This window comes from Pogona vitticeps, chromosome 2 (genome assembly GCF_051106095.1).
Source record: "Pogona vitticeps strain Pit_001003342236 chromosome 2, PviZW2.1, whole genome shotgun sequence".
Taxonomy (NCBI): domain Eukaryota; kingdom Metazoa; phylum Chordata; class Lepidosauria; order Squamata; family Agamidae; genus Pogona; species Pogona vitticeps.
The window spans coordinates 10827948-10851305 of NC_135784.1; the positions used below are offsets into that span (position 1 = coordinate 10827948).

At 45.0% G+C, this 23358-nt stretch overlaps 2 protein-coding genes across 7 annotated transcripts in view; both read left to right on the forward strand.

Moving 5' to 3' along the window:
- LOC140703827 (uncharacterized) overlaps positions 1-9971 on the forward strand; it is a 221687-nt gene extending 211716 nt beyond the window's left edge. For all 6 annotated transcript variants that reach the window (XM_078387637.1, XM_078387634.1, XM_078387632.1 and 3 more), the window contains one exon: positions 1246-9971. In XM_078387637.1, coding sequence (XP_078243763.1) covers positions 1246-3210 — 1965 coding nt within the window. In that variant the 3' untranslated portion in view covers positions 3211-9971. The remainder of the gene's footprint in view (positions 1-1245) is intronic.
- Positions 1-23358, forward strand: part of LOC140703761 (uncharacterized) — a 343653-nt gene that overhangs the window by 22413 nt on the left and 297882 nt on the right. The gene's annotated exons all lie outside the window — the stretch shown is intronic.

Genomic DNA, 23358 nt, shown 5'->3' on the forward strand with positions numbered 1-23358 from the left:
AATCCCAAATCCGGTTAGCTCTAGGGATTGCACAAAGAGCTGCCTTGGGGGATAGTTGGTACAGAAATGTAAGAGAAAACGTTCCTGGCTCCTTGTACTGGGCAGTCTCTCTATCTTTGAGAGGTCAATGCCAACAGGGTCCTTCCTAAACAAAAAAGCTAAGTAATGTCTGGCCCGCCTTTTTGTAGACCGATCTATGAGTTTCCCCTTGAAGGGGGAGACTGTGATTGCTAGACTCTTTGAATTGTAAATCAAGTTGGAGTGGTATTTCCCGGTGGCTGTTGAAGCAGAAGCCCCAAACAGGGATGTTGATGGCTCTTTGTGGAGAGCCCTTCGTGAGGTGAGACTGTTCTCCTTGCTTATTGGAGGGGTTTCTTCGGGATTTCTAGAAAAGTCACCCTCTGTCCCTTGAAGTATGAAACATTATGAAACATTCCAGCTGAGACAAAAAATTGTTTAACTGTCTCAGCTATCAGGAAGGTTTGTTTTAATAATTGGTCAATGTGTTTTGTCCTTCCTGGAAAATTACCTCATTCAGTTGGGTTGGAAATGCTGCCCCCCCCATCTACTCAGGGACTGCAGGGGAGTGCCGCAAGGAGCAACGAATCTCCCCAGAAAAGGCTTCCAAACATTCATTATTATTCTGCCTCTTTAATGGAGCAAAGAAATCTTCTAGCTTGGACTGCTTGGAAACCGGGGACAGCTTATCACTCCCCCATTCCTCTTGGGAGAAATTCTTTTTCCTTCCCATAACATTTCTGTCTTTGAAAGAGGCAATTAATACTCAGAATTGCTAAGATGGAGCCGCTGTGAGGAAAACTCTGAATATCAAGGTTGAAACTTGAACAAAGGAATTGGAAGGTCAAGATAAAGCTGAGTCAAAAAACAAAAAAGCTGACAGAGCTCCTGACTAGAGCGGCTCAGGTGTCACCATCTTGCCCTAAAGTATAATCATTGGGGAGGAATTGAGAAGTAAAAAAAAGTTAATATACTTTGAATTTGATGTGCTTATTTGGGTGTGGAAATTATCCTCCCTTCATTACTCTTCCCTTGAAAAGAGTCCTCAGTGAAGAGCCTTCAACCTCAAGCCCAAAGGCACACCTGATCCCCTACATGGTTGTCTTCCCCCAACTTTTTGCCTGTTTTTCCTTCCACCTCTGTGACTCAGGCAGAGCCCGAATGCGTCATTCCTTATTCCTGCTGATTTTAGAAGTGGTTATTTCTCTTCTTTTTCTAATCTACTAGATGGCGAACAAGAAAAGAAGAATTGCCCAGAAACATCTCGGGCAGCCTCAGCAGGAACTCATAATCAAGCAAGAAAACAGAGAAGTGAACATTGGAATGGCCAGGCATGGACTTCACATGAAAAGACTGATGCAGGGGAGAAACCACGTAAATGCATCTCACATCAGTAGATATCAAAGAACACATGCAGGGGAGAAACTGTATCCATGTATGGAATGTGGAAAGAGCTTCAGTCAGAACAAGAGCCTCCATATACACCAGAGAACTCACACTGGAGAGAAACCTTATAAATGCATAGAATGTGGAAAGAGCTTTAGTCACAGTAGTACCCTTAGGTTACATAAAAGAACACACACTGGTGAGAAACCGTATAAATGCATGGAATGTGGAAAAAGCTTTAGTCAGAGTGGTACCCTTCAGTCACATGAAATAACTCACACTGGGGAGAAACCACATAAATGCATGTTATGTGGAAAGAGCTTCAGTCGCAGTGGTGCCCTTAAGTCACATGAAAGAACTCACACTGGGGAGAAACCTTATAAATGCATGGAATGTGGAAAGAGCTTTAGTTACAGTAGTAGCCTTAGGTCACATGAAAGAACTCATACTGGGGAGAAACCGTATAAATGCATGGAATGTGGAAAGAGCTTTAGTCAGAGTTGTCAAGTTAGGTCACATGAAAGAACTCACACTGGGGAGAAACCACATAAATGCATGGAATGTGGAAAGAGCTTTAGTTGGAGTGGTGTCCTTAGATCACATCAAAGTACTCACACTGGGGAGAAACCACATAAATGCTTGGAATGTGGAAAGAGCTATAGTCGCAGTGGTGCCCTTAGGTTACATGAAAGAACACACACTGGGGAGAAACCGTATAAATGCATGGAATGTGGAAAAAACTTTACTGACAGTTATGGCCTTAGATTACATCAAAGAACTCACACTGGGGAGAAACCGTATAAATGCTTGGAATGTGGAAAGAGCTTTATTCAGACTGGAGAACTCAGGAAACATGAAAGAACTCACACTGGGGAGAAACGACATAAATGCATGGAATGTGGAAAGATCTTTAGTCGCAGTGATCAACTTACATTACATCAAAGAACTCACACAGGGAAGAAATTGTACAAATGTATTGAATGTGGAAAGAGCTTTAGTCAGAGTGGATATCTTAGGGAACATGAAAGAACTCACACTGGGGAGAAACCATATAAATGCTTGGAATGTGGAAAGAGCTTTAGTTGGAATACTAACCTTAGGTCACATGAAAAAACTCACACTGGGGATAAGCCACATAAATGCTTGGAATGTGGAAAAAGCTTTACTCACAGTTATAGCCTTAGATTGCATCAAAGAACTCACACAGGGGAGAAACCCTATAAATGCATGGAATGTGGAAAGAGCTTTAGTCATGGTGGTACCCTTAGGTTACATAAAAGAACACACACTGGGGAGAAACCACATAAATGCATGGAATGTGGAAAGAGCTTTGGTGACAGTAGTGAACTTAGGTCACATCAAAGAACTCACACTGGGGAGAAACCTTATATATGCATGGAATGTGGAAAGAGTTTTAGTTACAGTGGTAGCCTTAGGTCACATAAAAGAACTCACACTGGGGAGAAACCACATAAATGCATGGAATGTGGAAAGAGCTTTAGTCAAAGTGGTCACCTTAGGTCACATGAAAGAACCCACACAGGGGAGAAACCGTATAAATGCATGGAATGTGGAAAGAGCTTTAGTTGGAGTGCTGTCCTTAGATTACATCAAAGAACTCACACTGGGGAGAAACCATATAAATGCATAGAATGTGGAAAGAGCTTTATTCGCAGTGGTGTCCTTCGGTTACATCAAAGAACCCACACTGGGGAGAAACCGTATAAATGCATGGACTGTGGAAAGAGCTTTAGTTGGAGTGCTGTCCTTAGATTACATCAAAGAACACACACTGGGGAGAAATAGAAATGAATGGAATGTGGGAAGAGCAATATTCAGAGCTTCTGATAAGTTAACAAGGCATAAGGAGCTCTTTCAGTTTTGTGCTGGTTTCCACTGTAAAGAATAAACATCCAAATGCTGACGTAGCGCAAAACAGAGAGAAAAGATAGAAAATGGAGTGCATTTAGAAGTGCCCTTTTTCATGCCTTTTACTTCCATCATTAATTAACAGAGAGATGATTTAAAATAGACCCAGAACCTTGTGCTAAAAAAAAATGGGAATAAGCATATCTTGCACAATGGAAGTTTTTACAAAATTAGTGTAAAAAGAGATAAGCATGGATATTCTAAGGCTAACTCATGAAAGAAAAGCAAGTAGTGAAATATTGTTTTGAGAGTATGTTGTTTAGTTGTTTAGTCGTGTCCGACTCTTCATGACCCCATGGACCAGAGCACGCCAGGCTGTCCTGTCTTCCACTGCCTCCCGGAGCTGGGCCAAATTTGAGAGTAATGCTGCTTTGTAAAGGCAGGGGTTGTTGAAATTAGTGGAAATTTTCTTTGGACTTTGGCACTGAACTGTACTGGGTCAGAGTTGACCAAACCCTGTGATCATCAACATCTGAGCTTCTCGGAGGCTGGGAAACCCAAGTCTTGGGAAGATTTGGTTTCTTTTTTATTCAGGCAGAACAAAGATATAAATACTGGGAGAGATCTCACACAAAGTGTTATTAGAAAGGAACGGAGAACCATAGATGTTTGGTTTTATGGAGTACAACATACGATGGAAATGATGCCAGATGAATGTCCTTGGAAGAGCGGAAAGATAACTGTGAGGCAGTGACAGCCAGCAATGGATTTTACACATGGCTGGGTGAGAACAAAATTTTCTCTGTGTTTAAAAAACCGTTCATGTCAAATAATGCTTTTTTACTTTGTATATGTTTTTAAAGTTTAAATACTTTTGCATGTCATGTATTGAATATTATAATTTTTCCCTTTTTATCTTTATATTCTTAAGGAAGTTTGAAGTGTTCTGATGATGTATTGTCTATCTTTCTAGGTTAGGAGCTCCAGTGTTTTAATGTGTTTGTGATTTAGATTCAAACACGTCTTACATTTTCTCTATTATCTAAATTTGAATTCTTGCATCTTTTTACAAGTTGCAAGGATGTATTTGAAGTAAGCCTGCAGTTTTTGCATAACTGTATGATGTTTGGATTTGAAGATATATACCTACAATTTTTTCCTCATCCCTGTAATACTGCCTTACGTATTATTTACAATATTTAAATATGGAATCTAGAGATGATGTAAGTAAATTAACTTGTTCAGTGTTAACAAATTTTGGAATTGCCTGAAATCATTGCAACAGTGAAAAGACTTCTTATGAGATACCCAGATGAGCTTAGAACACCTTGTCACTGGTTGTCTGTGTGAGTGGGAAAGTCAGGTTGAACCCATCCTGACTCGATTGCCCTCCTTTCCTGAGAAGAAGAGGATGGAGTCCTGGAGGCAGAATATATGACCCATCAGAGAAGAGACAACTCCATGGCGGAATGGGAGATGAGTGGGGTCACAGAGATGAGAGGGGTCACAAAGAAAACCAGGAGGATAGATATAGTTCTGGGTGAGGAGTCAAAGGTTGAGACCAATGAAGGGGTGGGAGAGCCTGGAAGTAAAGAGCCTGGGATGTCTAAGGTGGAAATTCCAGTGAGGGAAGCAGAAGGTCCATCAGAGGAAAGGAAGGATCCACCGGGTAAAGGAACCTTAGGAACACAGAGGTGCAGGACAAAAAGAAAGGAATGAGACAGGAGCAGGGAAAATAAGTATATCTTGGGGAACAATCAAGAAGGGAGACATCAGAAGCTGGAGAGGTAGAAGGGCAAAAGAAGGAGAGGATATTACCACAAGGTTGGGAGTGGCTATGATTCAAGAAACCCTGGACCAAACAGCGGGAGAAGTTGATGATACCTTGGAGAGAAGTAAGACCGGAGAAACCCTCATATTGGGGAGAGAAAGAGGTGAGAGAGTGGGAAAGAAAGATCAGGGAGGTGAGAGGCAAGTTAGTTGAAGAGAGAAAGAGAGAGATGGACCAACACCTCAGAGAGGGCTTTTGGCAGGATCCCGGTGGGTCCGGTGTGTTTATTGGAACCCACAGGAGAAACTGCACATCTCCAGATATCTGAGAATACCAAACCTCCGCAGATTCTCATTTTGAGAATCCCCCTTTTTCTGAAATTGTATCAGCATTGATGAATTGTAGAATCTCCTTGCTTGGGAGGTCTGTAAATTTCTGTAGGATTCCTGTGAAGTCAGGTATGCCAATGAAGTTCTGACCTGTAGATATCAAAGACATCATACAGGGGAGAGGCCATAGAAATACACGGAATGTAGGTGGGTCTTTTAGAAAGGCAGTCATCTTTCTATTCATCCAAGGTCTCAGACAAAGAGGAAATCTTTGAAATGCAAAGAATGTGGGAACAGCTTCAATCTGAGCAGAAACTTAAGGATACATTAAAAAACCCACATGGAAGTAAGTCTGTGGTGTGTGGATAGGGTTTGAGTGACAGCGGAGCACATATGAAATGTTGACGACCTCAGGGATGGGGGGAATTCCCTCTGTATCACACACCTACCATGGGAGTAAAATTGGAGAAGTTCCCAAGGAAGCGACAGGCAAATTCCATGTTTCCTTACATGGATAAAAGTTGACCAAATAAACGACAATCACCCGTTAGTTAGAGCAGATAACACCATGGCTGAGAAATCAAAGCATGAAGTCTGGATTTCCATCAATATGTTAGAGCAGTGGTTCTTAACGTGGGCGATAATGCCCCCCAGGGGGCGATTTCATTTTTCAGGGGGGCAGTAGAACGAAAAGGGGCAGCATGGGGGCGCTGGAGCAGAAGGGGGGTGGTAGGGGGGCACTGGAGCAAGCCAAACCTGTTAAGATGGCTGCAGCCTTTTTACAGTGTGCATGAATATATATTTTCCTCCAATCTTAATTCAGTTTCAGAGTTTTCGTCTTGAAATTTTTAGTTCCTGCATTGTGGTTTGTTTTTGTGCCCTTTTTATATTTCTTTTTGCGTCTTAAAATTCGCTTGCAACTAAATCATTAAATGTTACTTTGGAGTTGAATTTTGTTTTCAGGGGTCATTGGATTTAAGTGTAATAAATAAAGAAAGAAAGAAAGAAAGAAAGAACGAAAGATATCATCACCGTGGGGAGGGGGGCGATGATAACTTCCTCAATGGCTCAAGGGGGCGTTTCTTTCAAAAGGGTTAAGAACCACTGTGTTAGAGCTTGCTAATCCATTTCTGTTATATTTCATTCTTTGAAATATTTTCTCCTTAGAAAGGAAACAAGGGTGGTTTGCATCATTAAAAGACAATAAGAGCACTCAAGGGTAACTATACAAATATTTAAAAGGATCAAAGTGGGGGTCATGTGGTCCCTGTGACCCCATGTGTCCAAAGCCAGCAATCTGGCTACTGCATTTTGAACTCACTGAAGTTTCTTCACATTCTAGGTTGAAAAACATGATATAGGCATGTGGAATATGCTCCATTCAGTATATCACCATGACAAGCTCAGGTGTGCATATCTGAAATAGAAAAACACTTTTTAGCAGCGTTTGAGAACCACATCTTAGAACATTTAACTTGGTACAATTAACATTTTATAGCTTTTGCCTTTTTACCACAGTCCATTTCCTTTATCTTCAATCTTCGGCGCTCCTCAACTGGGTAGGTGCTATAACAGTTTGAGTCTCTTTTGTCACAATTTTTTTCCCAGTCAAAGTTTTTGTGTCATTTGAGTTCCCTTTTAACAATCCATCTTTGTCCTTTTCGAATGTCCAGACACGTAGTCACGGTGGAGGGCTAGTGCATATATAAAACTGTCCTTCCCTCCTGCATGGCTTGAGCTGTGGTGAAGTCCCCCTCCCGCCACACTTTCAAGATACGAACCACCGACGGATGGGATCTTTCATCAGCCTGCCACCTCCCTGTCCGGAACATCCTTGGGTGAAGGGACCAGCAGCTATCTGCCTGACTTGGTGTGGCTACCGGTTCGAGTCTGGACACCTCTACATGGTGGAGTCTTTCTGGCACCTGGGAACTCTCCGTACACTGCCTGCTACCAGCACGGGCTTCCATCTCTCTTTTCTCCGTGTTAATTTAGCTGCTCTCCAGTGTTTCACCTCCCTTTCTGGGGCAGCTATCGTGATGCTCTTAGTTAAACCCTTTCGGTAGTGCCTATCAAATTCGGGCCCAACTCTCAATCTTTTAGCAGTTTGCACCACTGGCAGGGTAAGGCTATGTTTCAAACTACTTTGCTTATGAAAGGTCACACCTCGGCCTTCCCAGTATGGCCATGTATGTTTTCTTTTGGGATCTTCTCTTTTCATATATAGGACAACCGTTCCTATCTTGCCCCACAGTTTGATTAGACAGGCTCATACTCTATAAGGTGTAGCTGCTTGTCGGGGGTGCATCTCTGGTTTCAATCTCATGCACTACCCCTGGTTCGCTAGAGAAAGCCCGCTTGTACTTCATAAGCACGGCTCTCGCTTTTCTTTGTTGTGCTGCGGAAAGTGAGGGACTGAATTGGACATCCCCTGGGGTGTATTTGGGTTCGCCCCTCCCTTCCCAATAAGATAACTCGTGTCTTTCGTTGTCTGCTTCTTTCATTGCCAGCAAGACAACGTTTTCCCTCCTATAGTCAGGCTTGATAATATTCACATGGACCACCCTCCTGCCTGGCTCTCCCTCCCTCTGTATAATGTAGTTTATCTCATTCATTTTGGAGGTTATTTTAAATGGTCCTGCCCAATTTAATTGTAATTTATTCCCTTTGATGGGTCTTAGCACAAGTACCTCATCCCCAGGATTTATTATTTATTTATTTATTTTATTTATATCCCGCCTATCTGGTCGTGTCAGGACCACTCTAGGCGGCTAACAACATTAAAAGATAATACAAAGAATATACGTATAAAGACAATTTTACATAACAGAAATACTGAACAGAATGGGAAAGCTGAAGGAGAGGAGGGAAAAAAGGGCATCAGAAATTATCTGATGGGGGAGGCGGAGCTTGACTGCAGTGAAGCCAGCAGCACCCGGTGAACAGCTCCGGGGAAAACTGGACCGTTCGGCCTGCCCGCCCCCCCCAAGAAGGGGGCGACGGAAGGGGATGTCAGGAGAGGCACCTCCAAGCAGATGAGCCCAGAAGGGTAGAAGATTTGGCAGCAACCGGGTCGCTCTTCCCTCTGAAAATTCATCTACGTGCAGACCGGAGACGGGAGGCCATATCTTATGGCAGAAAGCTGTGGGAAAACTCCACCCCCAACTTCCCGAGGAAGGAGAACAGAAACAACAGCAAAGTAAGCCTCTGATTTATGAATAACCTCATCAATATTTTGAAGAAAATAAAGTGAAAAATATTTGACCAAAAGGAGAGAGGGGAAGCGGCAAGCTAGCATACCAGCTTGTCTTTTTTTTTCTTTCCTAAAATAAACTCTGATAAATAACAAGCTGGCCAAGGTCAGACACATTGCGAGAAAAACTTTGTGTTTCTGGAAAAAATCCCAGGAGAAATATTGTTCAAGAGGGACCGAAATCTTGTCAGAGCTGTGCAATCTGGACTTCCCTTACTGAGTGGACTTTGAAAATAAAACCACATCTTTGGAGCAGGAGGCACAGACTTTCGGGAATAAAAAACAAGCAAGGAATTATCAGCGTGGCGACACGGATGAAAGAGGGGGAGAAGGAAACCGAACGGGACTTTGAAAACAGAAGTGTTTTTGGTTTTGGAAGAAAGAATAAAGCCACGGGAAACGACAGTAAACTATTAATTTAGCAGCGACGGGAGCTCAGCAGAACAGACGGAGGAACGAAGAAAATTAGAGCTGGAGTTATTACAGGACTACGATGGTTTTTTTTCTTTTTAGAAGAGACTGATTTCCTGTCTGACGTTTACTGTGGACCCTCTCTTGGCTGGACTGTGTAGATTCTGAGTATATTGTGATAATTTCTGGGCAAGGAGGGGGAGGACATACTTAGTGGGAATGCTGTCAGACAAAGAATGGACGGTTACCATGCGAATGGCAAAAACAGGATTTCAGCAGATATTTCAGAAACTTGGAGAGTTAGAAGACCTGATGAAGGGGAAACCACTAGAGGCTAAACAGCAATTGAATGAAATTGAAACTCCAGAACAGTTTTTATTGAGAGAGATGTCAGGTAACATGGTTGGTAACATAGAGGGGACTAGAAGTTGCCACGTGGGATACTCAGCTACAATAGTCAGAAAAGGCGATGTTAAAAATCAGACTATTGTTTTGGATTTAACTTTATCTCCCCAAGATTGGAAGAAAATAGAGACACAGAAATGGGGAAAATGTACTGAGAAAACATGGGAAGTGCCAGAAATGGATAGCCTTCCAGATAGGCTGATAGGTCCATGGCAGAAAGAAAATCAAAGAGGGGATGTGTTCTATAATTGGCCTCGATTTTATGATAGAGTTGGAATAACTTAGACTTAAATTAAAACATGAATATAAGCGGATATATGGAGGATAATCAAATAGAATTTTTTTGTACTGGAAAATGAGTGGATCAGAGGCATACATACTTAATATGAATAGAATGGATGATTATATACTGTGTTCTCCTATCCTCAAACCTTTTTTTCCATCCCTTGTATTCCCTTTTACCTTCTGTATTCCCTATCCCATGCCTAGTAGTTTGAAAATAAAAATAATCAAAAAAAAAAAAAAGAAATTATCTGATGGGAAGGCCTGCCTAAACATCAATGTTTTTAATTGATTCTTAAAAATACCCAGCGAGGGAGCCACGTGAATCTCAGGAGGTAGGTTGTTCCAGAGGCGAGGAGCCACCGCCGAGAAAGCCCAATTTCTTGTCTTCTCCTTCCAGACCTCCCTTGGCGTTAGGCTCCTCAGCCTTACCTCCTGGCTTGCATGAGTGACATGGGTAGATCTTGGCGGGAGAAGGCGTTCCGCCAAGTATTGAGGTCCTAAACTGTTTAGGGCTTTATATGTAAGCATCAACACTTTGAAGTCGATGCGGAATCGGATGGGCAGCCAATGCAATCCAGCCAGAGTGGGTGAAATATGATGGTATTTTCTCACTCCACTGAGTAATCTGGCCGCCGCATTCTGCACCACCTGTAGTTTCCGCAGCAGCCTCAAAGGTAGCCCCACGTAGAGAGCATTACAGTAGTCTAATCTTGAGATTACGAGCGCATGCACCAAGGTGGTGAGTGCCCCAACATCAAGGTAGGACCGCAGCTGGGCTATCCGCCTAAGATGAAAAAAGGCGGTGCGGACCACAGACGCCACCTGGGATTCCATAGTGAGCCCTGGGTCCAGATGGATCCCCAAGCTGCGGACCCCATCCCTGGTGGGCAGGGTCACCCCCCGAAAGAGAGGGAGTTTCCCAAATCCCCAGCTGTCGGGGCACCCACCATTAGTACCTCCATCTTGTCCAGGTTCAGCCTCAGCCCGTTCTCCTGCATCCATTCCAGTACGGCCTCTAGGCAGCACGGGAGGGACAGAACGGCATCTGCAGTTGGTGAAAAGGAGATGTAGACCTGAGTGTCATCTGCGTAGTGATGACACAAAGCTCCACACCCCCTGATGACCCCACCCAGCGGCCTCATATAGATGTTGAACAGCATTGTGGAGATGATCGACCCCTGTGGAACCCCACAATTGAGACTGCACGGGGCCGAGATGCTCTCCCCAAGCTGTACTCTCTGGGGATGGTCCTCCAAGAAGGAACGGAGCCAGGCCAGAGCCCAGCCACCTATTCCCAACTCAGTCAGCCTCCCCAGGAGGATACCGTGGTCAATGGTATCAAAGGCCGCTGAGATGTTGAGGAGGACCAGCATACACAGTTTGCCCCTGTTGGCTTCCCTCAATAGGTCATCACACAGGGCAACCAATGCCGTTTCTGTACAACGGCGCAGCCTGAAGCCCGACTCGAATGGATCCAAGGCATCTGTTTCATCCAGGAGCGCCTGAAGCTGATTGGCCACCACCCTCTCGACTGCCTTGCTTAAGAAAGAAACATTGGCGATGGGCCTGTAGTTGCCAATTCCGTCCGCCGCCAAACTAGGTTCCTTTTTAATGGGCCTAATGAGTGTCTCCTTGAGGGCAGAAGGAAATCTGCCCTCATGGAAAGACCCATTAATTATTACAGTGGCCCATTCCTTTTGTTAAAGGCCTGGCTGCCTTGATTAGCCAGGCCGGGCAAGGGTCCAGGAAGGAGGTGGTGGCACGACAGCGGTCAAGCGCCCTGGCCACAGTGTCAGGCGTGACAGGCTGAAAGGAGTCAAAAATCACTGGGCAAGATGGAGCGCTGGACATCTCTGCTCGACTCACTGTATTCAAAAAAGGAGAGAGGTCCCGGCGGATGGCCTCCACTTTTGATTTAAAAAATGCTGCAAATTGGTCCGGTGAGAAGTTAGGGGGAGGCCCATCACTCAGACCAATTCCAGATAGGTCACGTACAATACGGAATAGTTCCGCCTGCTGGTTGGACGCTTCGCTTATCCAGTGAGCAAGATATGCTCGACTGGCAGCCTTTACCTTAGCCAGGTAAACGTTAGTAGTGACCTTGACTGCTATACAATTACAATCCGTCGGGTCCTTTCTCCATTTGCGCTCTTGCCGTCTCCTGACCCGCTTCAACGCCCAGAGATCCTGGTTGAACCAGGGCGCCGGGCGGTCTCTGCGGCAGACAGGGCGTTTAGGAGCGATCGTGTCTACAGCCCTAGCCGTGGCAGCAGACCAGCCCTCAACCCGAGCCTCGACAGGAGCACCAGCCAGGTCAGCCGTAACCCCTCTCATGGCTTCCTGGAATCCAATCGGATCCAGTAGCCTTCGAGGGTGGACCATAACAATAGGTCCCTGCTCCCTGCGAGGGGGGAGAGCCATTTTGATGGTGCATTTTATTAGGTGGTGATCCGACCATGACAAGGGTACCGACTCAAGGTCAGTCACCATCGGATCACTCTCGCTCCCATTAGTGGAAAAAACCAGGTCGAGTGTATGGCCGCCCACGTGGGTGGGGCCGTTGACATGTTGGGACATGTTCAAGAAGGCCATGGTCTCCAGGAACTCAAGAGGTGGCCCGGAAGTCTCTGCCCCCGCATGCACGTTGAAGTCCCCCAAAACCAGTAGCTTCGGGGAGCCCAACAGTGCCGCGGAGACAAAGTCCACCAGCTCCAATAGGGAAATGGCTGGGTCGCAGGGAGCACGGTAACCCAGCAAGATCCTGATACCATCCCTGGCCCCAATCGACAGGTGGAGAGCCTCAAGACCCGGCTTTACCACTGAGGAGCGCCTAGCTACCTCCAGGATGGATTTGTAGACAATGGCTACTCCCCCCCAACCCTCCAGTCTACCCTGGTGTTGGACAGCATAACCGGGCGGACAGATGAGTGCTGGGGGGACCCCCCTCTCCGCCAATCCATGTTTCAGTTATGTAAGCCAGGTCTGCATCCTCCTCCAGGATAAGGTTGTAGATCACCTGGGCCTTATTGGATACAGACCTGGCATTCAACAACACCAGGCGTAAGGTGGAGGGCTGACTGGTCTGGCTACCTTGGTACTGGGGGTTGGTCACCGTCTCAGAACAATGAACAGCCTTTAAGAATCTGTCCACCGTTCTTCTGGCATGAGTAGGGACAGAGCCAACGCCATATCGCCTCTACTCGTGATCACGGAGATGCTGTGGGGCCCCTCGCTGGGGGGGGCAGGCCTTCCATTCCATGATGAAAAGGGAGGGGGGAGTGAAAGGGGGAAGGGAAAGAGGGGGAAAGGAATACAAATAACTTAATATAAACAAAGCAAGTAACAAAAAAGAAAAATATAATCAAATATACAATATGACAAGGTAAAATAAAATACATCAGTGAAAAACATGAGAAAACAAACACCAGAGTGTTGGGGAGGGGAAAAAAACAAAAAAACCCACACTAATTATCCCCCACACGACACCCAGCGCAGTCCTTCTCCCCCGCGTGGCCTTATTCTTTCTGATGTAGCTAGAGTTAATGATGGTAATGGCGGCGCTGATTTGCAGAGTTTTTAAAGGGCCGGCCACAGTTTTCAGCAATGAGCCTGGGGTCCACGATGTTAGAAATAAACATAGTCAGAGTGACCAGGTACCAGGCTGGAAAAGGCTCAAACCCTGCCATTTCCCACCCTGGAGAAACAATTAGGGGGACATCCCTAGCAGTTGAAAGACAAGCTGGGAGAGGGGGACCTGGAGGGAGATCTTGCAACATGGCACCGGCGTTTGAACGCTCTGGTGCTCCAACAACTCCACAGGCACCCTCTGGCCCCGCGGAGACCCTGCACCTCGTGGCTGCCTCCAGTCTCGGCGTTCCGACTCCGTCCACCCACTCCGCCAGAGATCTAGCTGTTCTCTGGGTGCCAGCCATCGGGCTCTCCGCCAGAATCCTCCGCTGGGGTGCCTCCCGATATCAGGCAGGGAACAGGCAGGGGAACCCTCGCGTCCCAGTCTCCAACTCCGGCCCCGATCAGCTGCGTCCGTCTGCGCCGGCTCAGCTCTTCGCAGCCCAAGGTTCAGAGCTCTCTCCGCGCTCAGCCACCAGCGCCCTGGGATGGGGGGAGGAGAACGACTCCACCGCGCCTCCGAGCTCCAGATTTGTTTGTCTGCTCCTCTCGGGTCCGTCCACTCCAGCACGGCAACTCCGCGACCACAACCCAGGGAACCGAGCTCTCTCCGGCTCACCCCAACAACCAGCGCGATCGGGGCTCACTCTCCAGGGAGGAGGGACATTCAGCACTGGTCCGTATATCCTCTCCCCTCAGATGGCCACCTCCCGAGCCTCCGATCCCAGCTAGGAAGCCGGGGTAGCTCTGATCCCCGCTCGCGGGCTCCTGTTCAACCACGCGGCCCTGGTTACACACCGGCGGCCAGATATCAGAGAGGGAGGAGGGAGGCAGATGGGGGGAAGAAAAAGAGAAGGAAAAAAAGAGAAAGATGACAGAAAAAGGGAGAAATAATAATAAAATAAAAGCCAAGAGGTGCCGAGGCTGCGGAGAGACGCGCTAGCCGCCCGCCATTGGCGCCATCTTGGAGTGGATTGAAAGTCCTCTCTCTGGCTTTCTTGTTGTACCAGACTTTTTGTTTCTTTTGCTGCCCCTGTAAATTCTTGGCAGCAATTTCAAGGTTTTCCTTCAAAGAATCCATCAAGTTGTCAATATATGTGATTACAGATTCAGGCTCTGCTTCCTCCCGGTCCTACCAACTTTTCCTGAGTAAATCAAGGGGTCCTTGCACCTTTCTTCCAAACAATAATTCAAAAGGGCTGAACCCAATGCTTTCTTGGGGCACAGATCTATAGGCATTTAGTGACTGCTGTAATTTATGATCCCAATCATTGAGATTCCCTGCAGTGTACGCCCTAATCCTATGCATGAGGGCCCCATTGAATTGCTCTGACAGCCCATTGGTCTGAAGATGATATGAGGTGGAGGTAATATGCTTAATACCACAAAGTTGCCATAACCTTTTCATCAGCTTGGACGTGAAAGTGGTTCCTAAATCCATGGCTATCTCAGAAGCAAATCTCATGTGACACATATAATTCAGTAGAGTGTCCGCAACTGTCTGACTCTCAATATTTCTCAGGGGAACTGCTTCGGGATAACGTGTTGCATAGTCAACTATAGTCAGGATGAATCTGTTTCCCCTCTCCGTAACTCTGGGCAATGGTCCAACTATGTCTATACCAAATGTATTGGAAAGGGTTCGAAATGATTGGTAAAGGACACAGCTTGGATTTAGTTTTGTCATTGCTGTTTCCTTGCCTCTGCCACACATCAGACCTCTGGCAAAATTCTTTTAGCTGTTTCCCCATTTCAGGCCAGTAAAAGTTTTGGGTTATTCTTTGTTTAGTTTTTGTGATGCCCAAATGATCTGGCAAGGTGCCAGTGTGCCCCCGCTCCACTATCCCCACTCCATATTTGAGAGGAACAATTAGCTGCTTGTCGTGAGTTTCCCCTCCCCTTCTGGGATTCACTAAGGTATCTCTATACAACAGGTCTTTTTCTAGGAAGAACCTTTCTGGACTCTCGGGGTTAACGTACCTTCGCCAACTTTCTTAAAACATTGATCCAGGGTAGGATCTGCTTTTTGTTCCCTTTTAAATGTACTTTCTAGGGGGATCTTAATAGGTATTAATTCAGCTGTTGAATCCTCTCCTCTCACCAGCTCTGTATGAATTTCACCTTTCTCCTTTGCTTTTTCTTCTTTCTGCTGGGAGCGAGTCTGCACTAAAACACTCTTAACATGCTCAGTGAGATTTATCCTGATTAAACAGGGTGTAGGCAATTGATCAGCTATGCCTGTTCTCCATACTCCATACTCCTTTCCACCCTTGATAGCTTATAGGTCCCTTAGCCACTGACAGGGTAATTATTTCTGAACCTATACCCTTTACTGTCAGGCTTTCACCTTTCAATATGTACTCGGGAGGGATTATGTCTGGATGGCATAAATTAACTTGAGAGCAAGAGTCTTTCAGAGCTTTAAATTTTGTCTCAGTTATATAATTGTTATTTCCAGAACTTTTAAAAAGCTCCTGGTTGGTTTCGATTAGATAGCAATGGAAGATCTCAGCTTCAGGCAGCTGACCCTCTGCCCTAGCTATATTTGTAATAGGAGTTACTGTTTCGCCTTTCTCTGAGGTAATTTTGTTTTGCTGCACACAGTACACTGATTCAGGCTTGAGTAAATGTCCTTTTTGCCCCCCTGCTTTAGCCTTTGCACACTATGAAATGAAATGGCCTTTTTCCACATCCGAAACAAGATCTGAAGTTTTTCTGTTCTGAAATAAAAGTTCTATCCCCCTTCCCTTCCCAGTTCTTGTTTTTATGCTGGCTCAGTTCTGTGGGCTTGTCTACAAAAGGGCTGCTACCAGCCTGTTGGTTCTTGAGGTAACCTCTGGGATCCTTTTTATTATCATCCCAGGTTTTCCTTCCCACTTTTACCTCAGAAAAACTTGGCTTTCTTATATGTGAAATAAAATCTGTGACTCCCTCCTACTTCTTGAACGTCTTTGGGCTTTTTATCCCTCACTAGGTACCTTAGGTCTCCAGGTAGAAGTGAATAGAACTGCTCTAGCCCCATGATGTTCTTAACATCTTGTACAGTTTCAACTCCTTCCTGTTGAAGCCCATTTGTCAAGATATTTGGTCAAGTTTGCTCCTAGTTGAGAATAGGATTCTTCAGGGTTTTTTTGTCAGGGCTCTGAACTTCCGTCTTAGATGCTCAGCATTGATGCCAAATGGCAAGAATACCAACTTTTAAAATTCTTCAACATCCCTCACCAAATCCAATGTCATCTGGGCATATATATCTGCTAACTCGCCACTTATCTGGGACCTCATCACAACCTCACTTCAAAATCTTCACACGCATGCTCAAACTAATAAAAGGTTGTTGTGAGTTTTTCAGGCTCTTTGGCTGTGTTCTGAAGGTTGTTCTTCCTAATGTTTTGCCAGTCTCTGTGGCTGGCATCTTCAGAGGACAGCACTCTGTGCTCTGGTGTAGTTGGCTTGGGAGTGGAGTATTTATGTTGCTTGTGGTGAGTTTCCCCTCCCCTGTTTATTTATATACTCCACACCCAAGCCAACTACACCAGAGCACAGAGTGCTGTCCTCTGAAGATGCCAGCCACAGAGACTGGCGAAATGTTAGAAAAAACAACCTTCAGAACACGGCCAAACACACAGCAACCATTAGATCCCGGCCGTGAAAGCCTTCGCAAATACACAAACTAATAAAAGATTCCGGATCACCGCCCTTTCTAAATACAGGTAATCTTTTAAGGTCTTCTTTGGACAAATGTCTTTCTTCAGAAGCAGAATTGTTGTTGTTGTTGTTGTTGTTGTTGTTGTTGTTGTTGTTGTTGTTGTTGTTGTTGTTGTTGTTGTTGTTGTTGTTGTTGTTGTTGTTGTTGTTGTTGTTATTATTATTATTATTATTATTATTATTATTATTATTATTATTATTATTATTATTATTATTATTATTAGTCTGGGCTGTCAGCTCCAACCTCCTAATTTCAAATACCATCCTTTCTTTTTCTAGGGCCATCTTTTCCTTCTCTACGGCCATGTCAATTTCTCGCTGTGTTAGTTCTAGCTGTTTTAGCTTGAATTCTTGTTCCTGTTCCTTCTCTAATTTCCATTTTCTGAATTCTATAGAGGCTTCTCTCTTTGAGACCTCCATTTCATCCTCTGAGGTAATTCCTCCTAGAGTTTCTTCCCCCTCCCGATCTGAGGCATCTGAACCCTCAGGAGGCAACTCTGCTGCCTTCCCCCCCCAATGTGGAAGGCATGTTTATTTATTTATACTTCTGATCCAATTTACAAGCCTCAGATTTAAAAGGAACAATTTTTTCAGTGAGTTAGAGTCCCTGTAATATAGTTGCTTTCCTGCTAGCATTCACTGTTAAGATACTCTGTTTAGCTCTCTGGCTCCCAGCCAGGCCTTTGGCATGAGACAGTGTTTCTCTCTGCCTCTAGCCACCAAAATAAATAGAAATATCAGCTTTAACCAGTTCCAGCTTTTGCTGTTTTGAACCACCTCAGCTTCCTTGGCTTCTGCTTTGTCCCCTCAGAGCTCTCTCTTTTGAGCTTAGGAAACGCTTGCCAACTGGTCCTTTTCCTGCTTGAGGCAAACTCTTGCCAGAAATGGTTTCCTCAGAGCTTAATCCTATGTCAGCCCCCCGATCGGAGCTTAGGAGCCTCCCCATTAAGTTTTTAGTAAAAAGTTCTAGAGAGCTACCCACTCCGTCCACTTGAGATCCTCTTGACTAAAAAATATTTTTCCACTCTGGGAACCTTTCTATTTTTTTGCGTCACTGGATTAAATTCGATCCTGCCACTGGTCACCATTTTGTTACGATCTCCTCTGAAGTCCCTCTACCCCCAAGGCCTTCACGAGATTCTTGCTATTCTTTCTTCTTCACTGCCACCAGATATTAATGCTTTAATATCAATTGAGTATGGAGACTCGTGTGCTGTCAAAACGTAAGTCTTTTATTTAATCAGGGAAGTTAATAATCAATAAATATTCATGGGATAAATTACAGGCTGCCAGTCACTTATATTTGAATCCAATAGGATATAACTTCAAAACTCTTTTAAACCTCTGCTTCAATCTATGCTCTTACAGATCTCTAACTCACTCTTCAATCACTTTTAAGTTACAAACAGTCTCCCTCAGACACCATCCACCCATCTTTTTATCCTGCTCCCTCCCCCCTTGGTTCTGCCTTCCATTTACTCATTGGTTCCTGCGTCAATGTTCTGTGGTGACGGGCAGGTGAGGTCAGGGCGGTTCGCTACAGTAAGGTATATGTAAGATATTCACAAAGGCTTTCATGGCCGGGATCTAATGGTTGTTGTGGGTTTTTCAGGCTCTTTGGTCATGTTCTGAAGGTTGTTCTTCATAACATTTCACCAGTCTCTGTGGCCGACATCTTCAGAGCACACAGTGCTGTCCTCTGAAGATGCCGGCCAGAGCACAGAGTGCTATCCTCTGAAGATGCCATCCACAGAGACTGGTGAAACGTTAGGAAGAACAACCTTCAGAACACAGCCAAAGAGCCCGAAAAACGTGCAAAAACCATTATATGTAAGGTGCTTGTTTTGAAAACAAGGGGGTAAAAGCTTCATTGACGGGTGGAGGAAAACTGGCAAGGACCCAATGAAATCTCAGAGGTGGGTGATCTGCTAAAGAGGAAAATGGCTTGCAATCTTTCCATAGGTCTACTCCATCTGATTCCAGCGGTTTTTGGATGTGTTCCCTTGTCTCATAGTCAATCTTGAAGATTAGACCATTGTAATGCACTCTACGTGGGGCTGCCTTTGAGGTTGATGCAGAAACCTCAGGTGGTCTGGAATTCAGCAGCCAGGCTTCTTAGTGGGGTGAGAATATCAGCATATCTCCCCCACTCTGGCTGCCTTGCACTGGTTGCCCATCCGTTTACACATTGACTTCAAAGTGTTAATGATTACATATAAAACCTTAAACTGTTTGGAACCTCAGTATTTGGCAGATCGTCTTCTTCTACCTAGATCTACCTAAATGACCCGATATAGCCAGCAGGGACAGCTGAGGGGCGTGATGCCGAAGGAGGCCCAGAAGGAAAAAACAAGAAACCGGGCCTTCTCAGCAGTGGCCTCTCAGCTGTGGAACACTCTCCCAACTGAAATTCGGCTGGCACCCTTGCTGGGTGTCTTCAAAAGCCAGTGTAAAACTTGGCTATTCAAGCAGGCCTTCCCTCCAGTCAATTAAGTTGTGTGACTTTTTGCTATCTTGATAATGTATTGTTTTGGAATTAATCATTATAATTGTAATTGCATTTTAAATGATTTTATACATGTTTATATTGATGTGTTTTTATCTATGTAAGCTGCCCTGAGTAGATATTGTCTAGAGGGGCGGGGCAAAAATTAATTAATTAATTAATTAATTAATTAGCTAAATAAATAAATAAATAAATAAATAAATCATGACACTACACAGAGAAAAGAGTGTGCTAGTATACAGATGCAGTTTTGAATGGCTTGTGGGGGGAAGGAAGTTTCACCTTGCCCCCATCCTGAGGGGACCCATGTGTTTCCTTCAGGATCTGTAGAAACAACAGCAGCCTGGTTATCCCTTTGGCACTCATCAAGTCTAACCCTCTGCTCGATGTAGGAACACAAATCAAAGGATATCTGCCTCCAGTGTTGGAGCACTCACCACCTCTCGAGGTCATTGGTTCCACTGTCTTACTGCTCTAACAGTTACGATGTTTTTCCTGATATTCAACCAAACTCTGGCTTCCTCTATCATGAGCCCATGGTTGCGTGTCCTGCACTTCGGGTTGTTCGAGAACAGGTTCTGCTCCTCCTCTGCATGAAAGCCTTTCAAGTCTTTGAAAAGTGCTATCACATCTACCCTCAGTCTTCTTTTCTCAGGGCTGAACATGCCCATTTTTTTTTCAGTCATTTCTGATAGGGTTAGTATTTTGGCCATCTGATGAGAAGAAAAGACTCCCTGGAAAAGAACCTGATGTTAGGAAAGTGTGACGGCAAGAGGAGAAGGGGACGACAGAGGATGAGATGGCTGGACAGTGTTTGCGAAGCAACCAACATGAAATTGACAGAACTCCGGGAGGCAGTGGAAGATAGGAGGGCCTGGCATGCTCTGGTCCATGGGGTCGGACACGACTAAACGACTAGACAATGACGAATTTTCCTTGTTGCCCTCCTATGAATTTGTTCCAATTTGTCAGCAACCTTACTGAAGTAAAGTGTCCAGAAGTTGACACAGTCCTCAAGATGAGGCTTAACCAGTGTCAGAATAGAGGGGGAACTAGTGTCTGGAGGATTTGGCGACTATACTTCTATTGATCCAGCTTAAAATAGCACTGGCTTTTTTTGTAGCAACATCACACTATCGGCTCATGTTCAGTCTGTTATCTACAGAATTCCAAGATCTTTCTTGCTCCTGAAGTATCTCCCATTTTATAACTGTGTGTTTGGCTTCTTTTTCTGAGGTGCAGTATTTTTCATTTATCCCTGTTGAATTTTGTTTTGTTATTTGCAGCCCACTGCTCAAAGTGATACTGCTAGATCATTTTTGAAATTTGTTTCTGGTGTCCAGGGTATTAGCTATTCCACCCAATTTTCTGACATCTGCAGATATGATTAATATTCCCAGTACCCCCTGATCCAGATCATTAATAAAAAAAATTGAAGCCACAGGGCCCAGGACAGAGCCCTGAGGTACCTTTCTCCCAGTTTGAGAAAGGTAAAGGTAAAGATTCCCCTTGACAATTTTTGTCCAGTCGTGTTCGACTCTAGGGGGCGGTGCTCATCCCCGTTTCCAAGCCATAGAGCCAGCATTTTGTCCGAAGACAATCTTCCGTGGTCACACGGCCAGTGCGACTTAGACACGGAACGCTGTTACCTTCCCACCTAGGTGGTCCCTATTAATCTACTCGCATTTGCATGCTTTCGAACTGCTAGATTGGCGGGAGCTGGGACAAGTGACGGGCGCTCACTCCGTCACGTGGATTCGATCTTACGACTGCTTGATCTTCTGACCCTGCAGCACAGGCTTCTGCGGTTTAGCCCACAGTGCCACCATGTCCCTGTCCCAGTTTGAGAAGGAGGTGTTAATCACCCTCTGAGTAGGGTTCTGTAGACTGCCAGCTGTTCGATCCAGCCCACACCTAGTTTACGTATTTGCTAGTCAGAACATGATGGGGCATTTTAACAAAAGCTTTGGTGAAGTCAAGATATACAATGTCTACATCATCCCCCCTACAAGGGAGGTTACCCAATCAAACAATGAGATCATATTAGTCTGGCAGGATTTGTTCTTGACAAATTCGTGTTGGCCTCTAATTATAACTGCTTTGTTTTCTAGGTGTTTGTATTGTGGCCACTTTATAATCAGTGGCTGAGAATTCTTCAGCCATATCCTTCAACACTCTCGGATGCAGTTTAACAAGCTGACATGTGGGACAAATGCAGATTAGTTGGAAACATTCTTATCAATTGGATATGCCAATAACCTTTTATTAAATCAAATATTATTAGATATTTGGCTTTCAGGAGGATATTCATCCATGACATGGAGTATGGATCAATTTGAATGACCTGATTCAACTTTCTATAGTGAACAAAGAAACTTCTGGTTGAACATTTCAAAAAAATATCTTTCTTCACAACTCCTACCACTGGCGATGCAAGTTACAATGGTAGGTAAGGTAGAGTGCTTTGTCACTCCCGTGTCTAAAATAGCTTATATTTCCTGTTCCATGACCCTGACATGCTGGCCCACAGCTCTGTAAAGAAGCAAACTGAACACGTGGATGCTCTCCCGTCTATAGAATATGTAGTTGGTGAAGTTCCACCTGGCTAAATGGAAAAGAGAGACTGAAAGTGCTGCATGAAAGCTAGCCGCTTTTCCTCTTCAGAGGCTGATGCCTTATCCACTCCTGCCTCTTGAAAAGTAGCAAAAAATCAAGTGACTCTTGCTGTGCCTCGCTCTGAGTCAGTCATGTGAACATTCCATGAACTCTGGCATCATAAGGCTTCAGACTGTAAGAAGGAAAAATCTCCACCCAGCCGCAGATGAATGGAGCTGCTGGGGAATCACTGAGACGCTTTGGAAAGCAGCAGCAATGGCCAGTCCATGGGTTCGGGGTGCAAGACTTGTCTTGTCCAGGGTGCTGGCAATCCATGCTCAGGGTTCTGACTTCACCTGGAGGACAGAGAACCCCCAAGGAGGATTTGGTCCTTCTGCCCATTCTCTGTCTCCAGGCAGAAACACTGGGGTGCTGAACCCTAAGAGAACTTACAAGTTGGAGGGTCATGAGTGTCAAATTCCCCTCCCCTGACCGTGAGAAAGGAGAGTGGCTTGACCCTTTTGCAAGAGGTTGCCTGGCCATCAGGAGGCACACAGGAGACACTGGGCAGAAGGCAGGGGGATATAAACAGACCAGGGAGGAAACACCCCTTCCTGCCAACACACTCAACTTAAACAGCCATCAAGGAAGGGACGAGGGAAGGACTGGGGATCCCATCTTGTGCTAGCACAAGGGAAACAGCAATAAATCAGAGGTTTTTGAGGTGAGTGGCACATGGAGTGGCGCACTCCTTGTCATCTAAGACAGAAAGGGTGCCCAGTAAGTTGGACTGGGGAAAGTGACAGACAAGGCACCGGAGACAAGAGTTCAAATCCCCACTTCCCCAATGGAAACTCACTGTGGGGGAAGTGGAACTGATAAAAACAGTCTTTCAATACCTCCCTTACTTTGAAAGCCCTTTTACAGCTCTGACTTCAGGGCACCTACTTGTGGGAAACTTCTGCTTAAAGTTTGTGGTTGCATTCTGTTCCAGCAGCAGCTGCCAGCAGGTGGGGTAACTCCTTATTCTCCCCTTTCACTTAGAGGTAGAGCACAAGATTAAAGATTTATTTCAGACAATCCTGGTTAATTATATATGCTGACATTACTCCCTTGATTTGAAAGGAAGGAAATCATATATTATTTGAATTTCAAATATTATTGAATCTACACAGGCTGTGTACCAAACTAGCAGGAT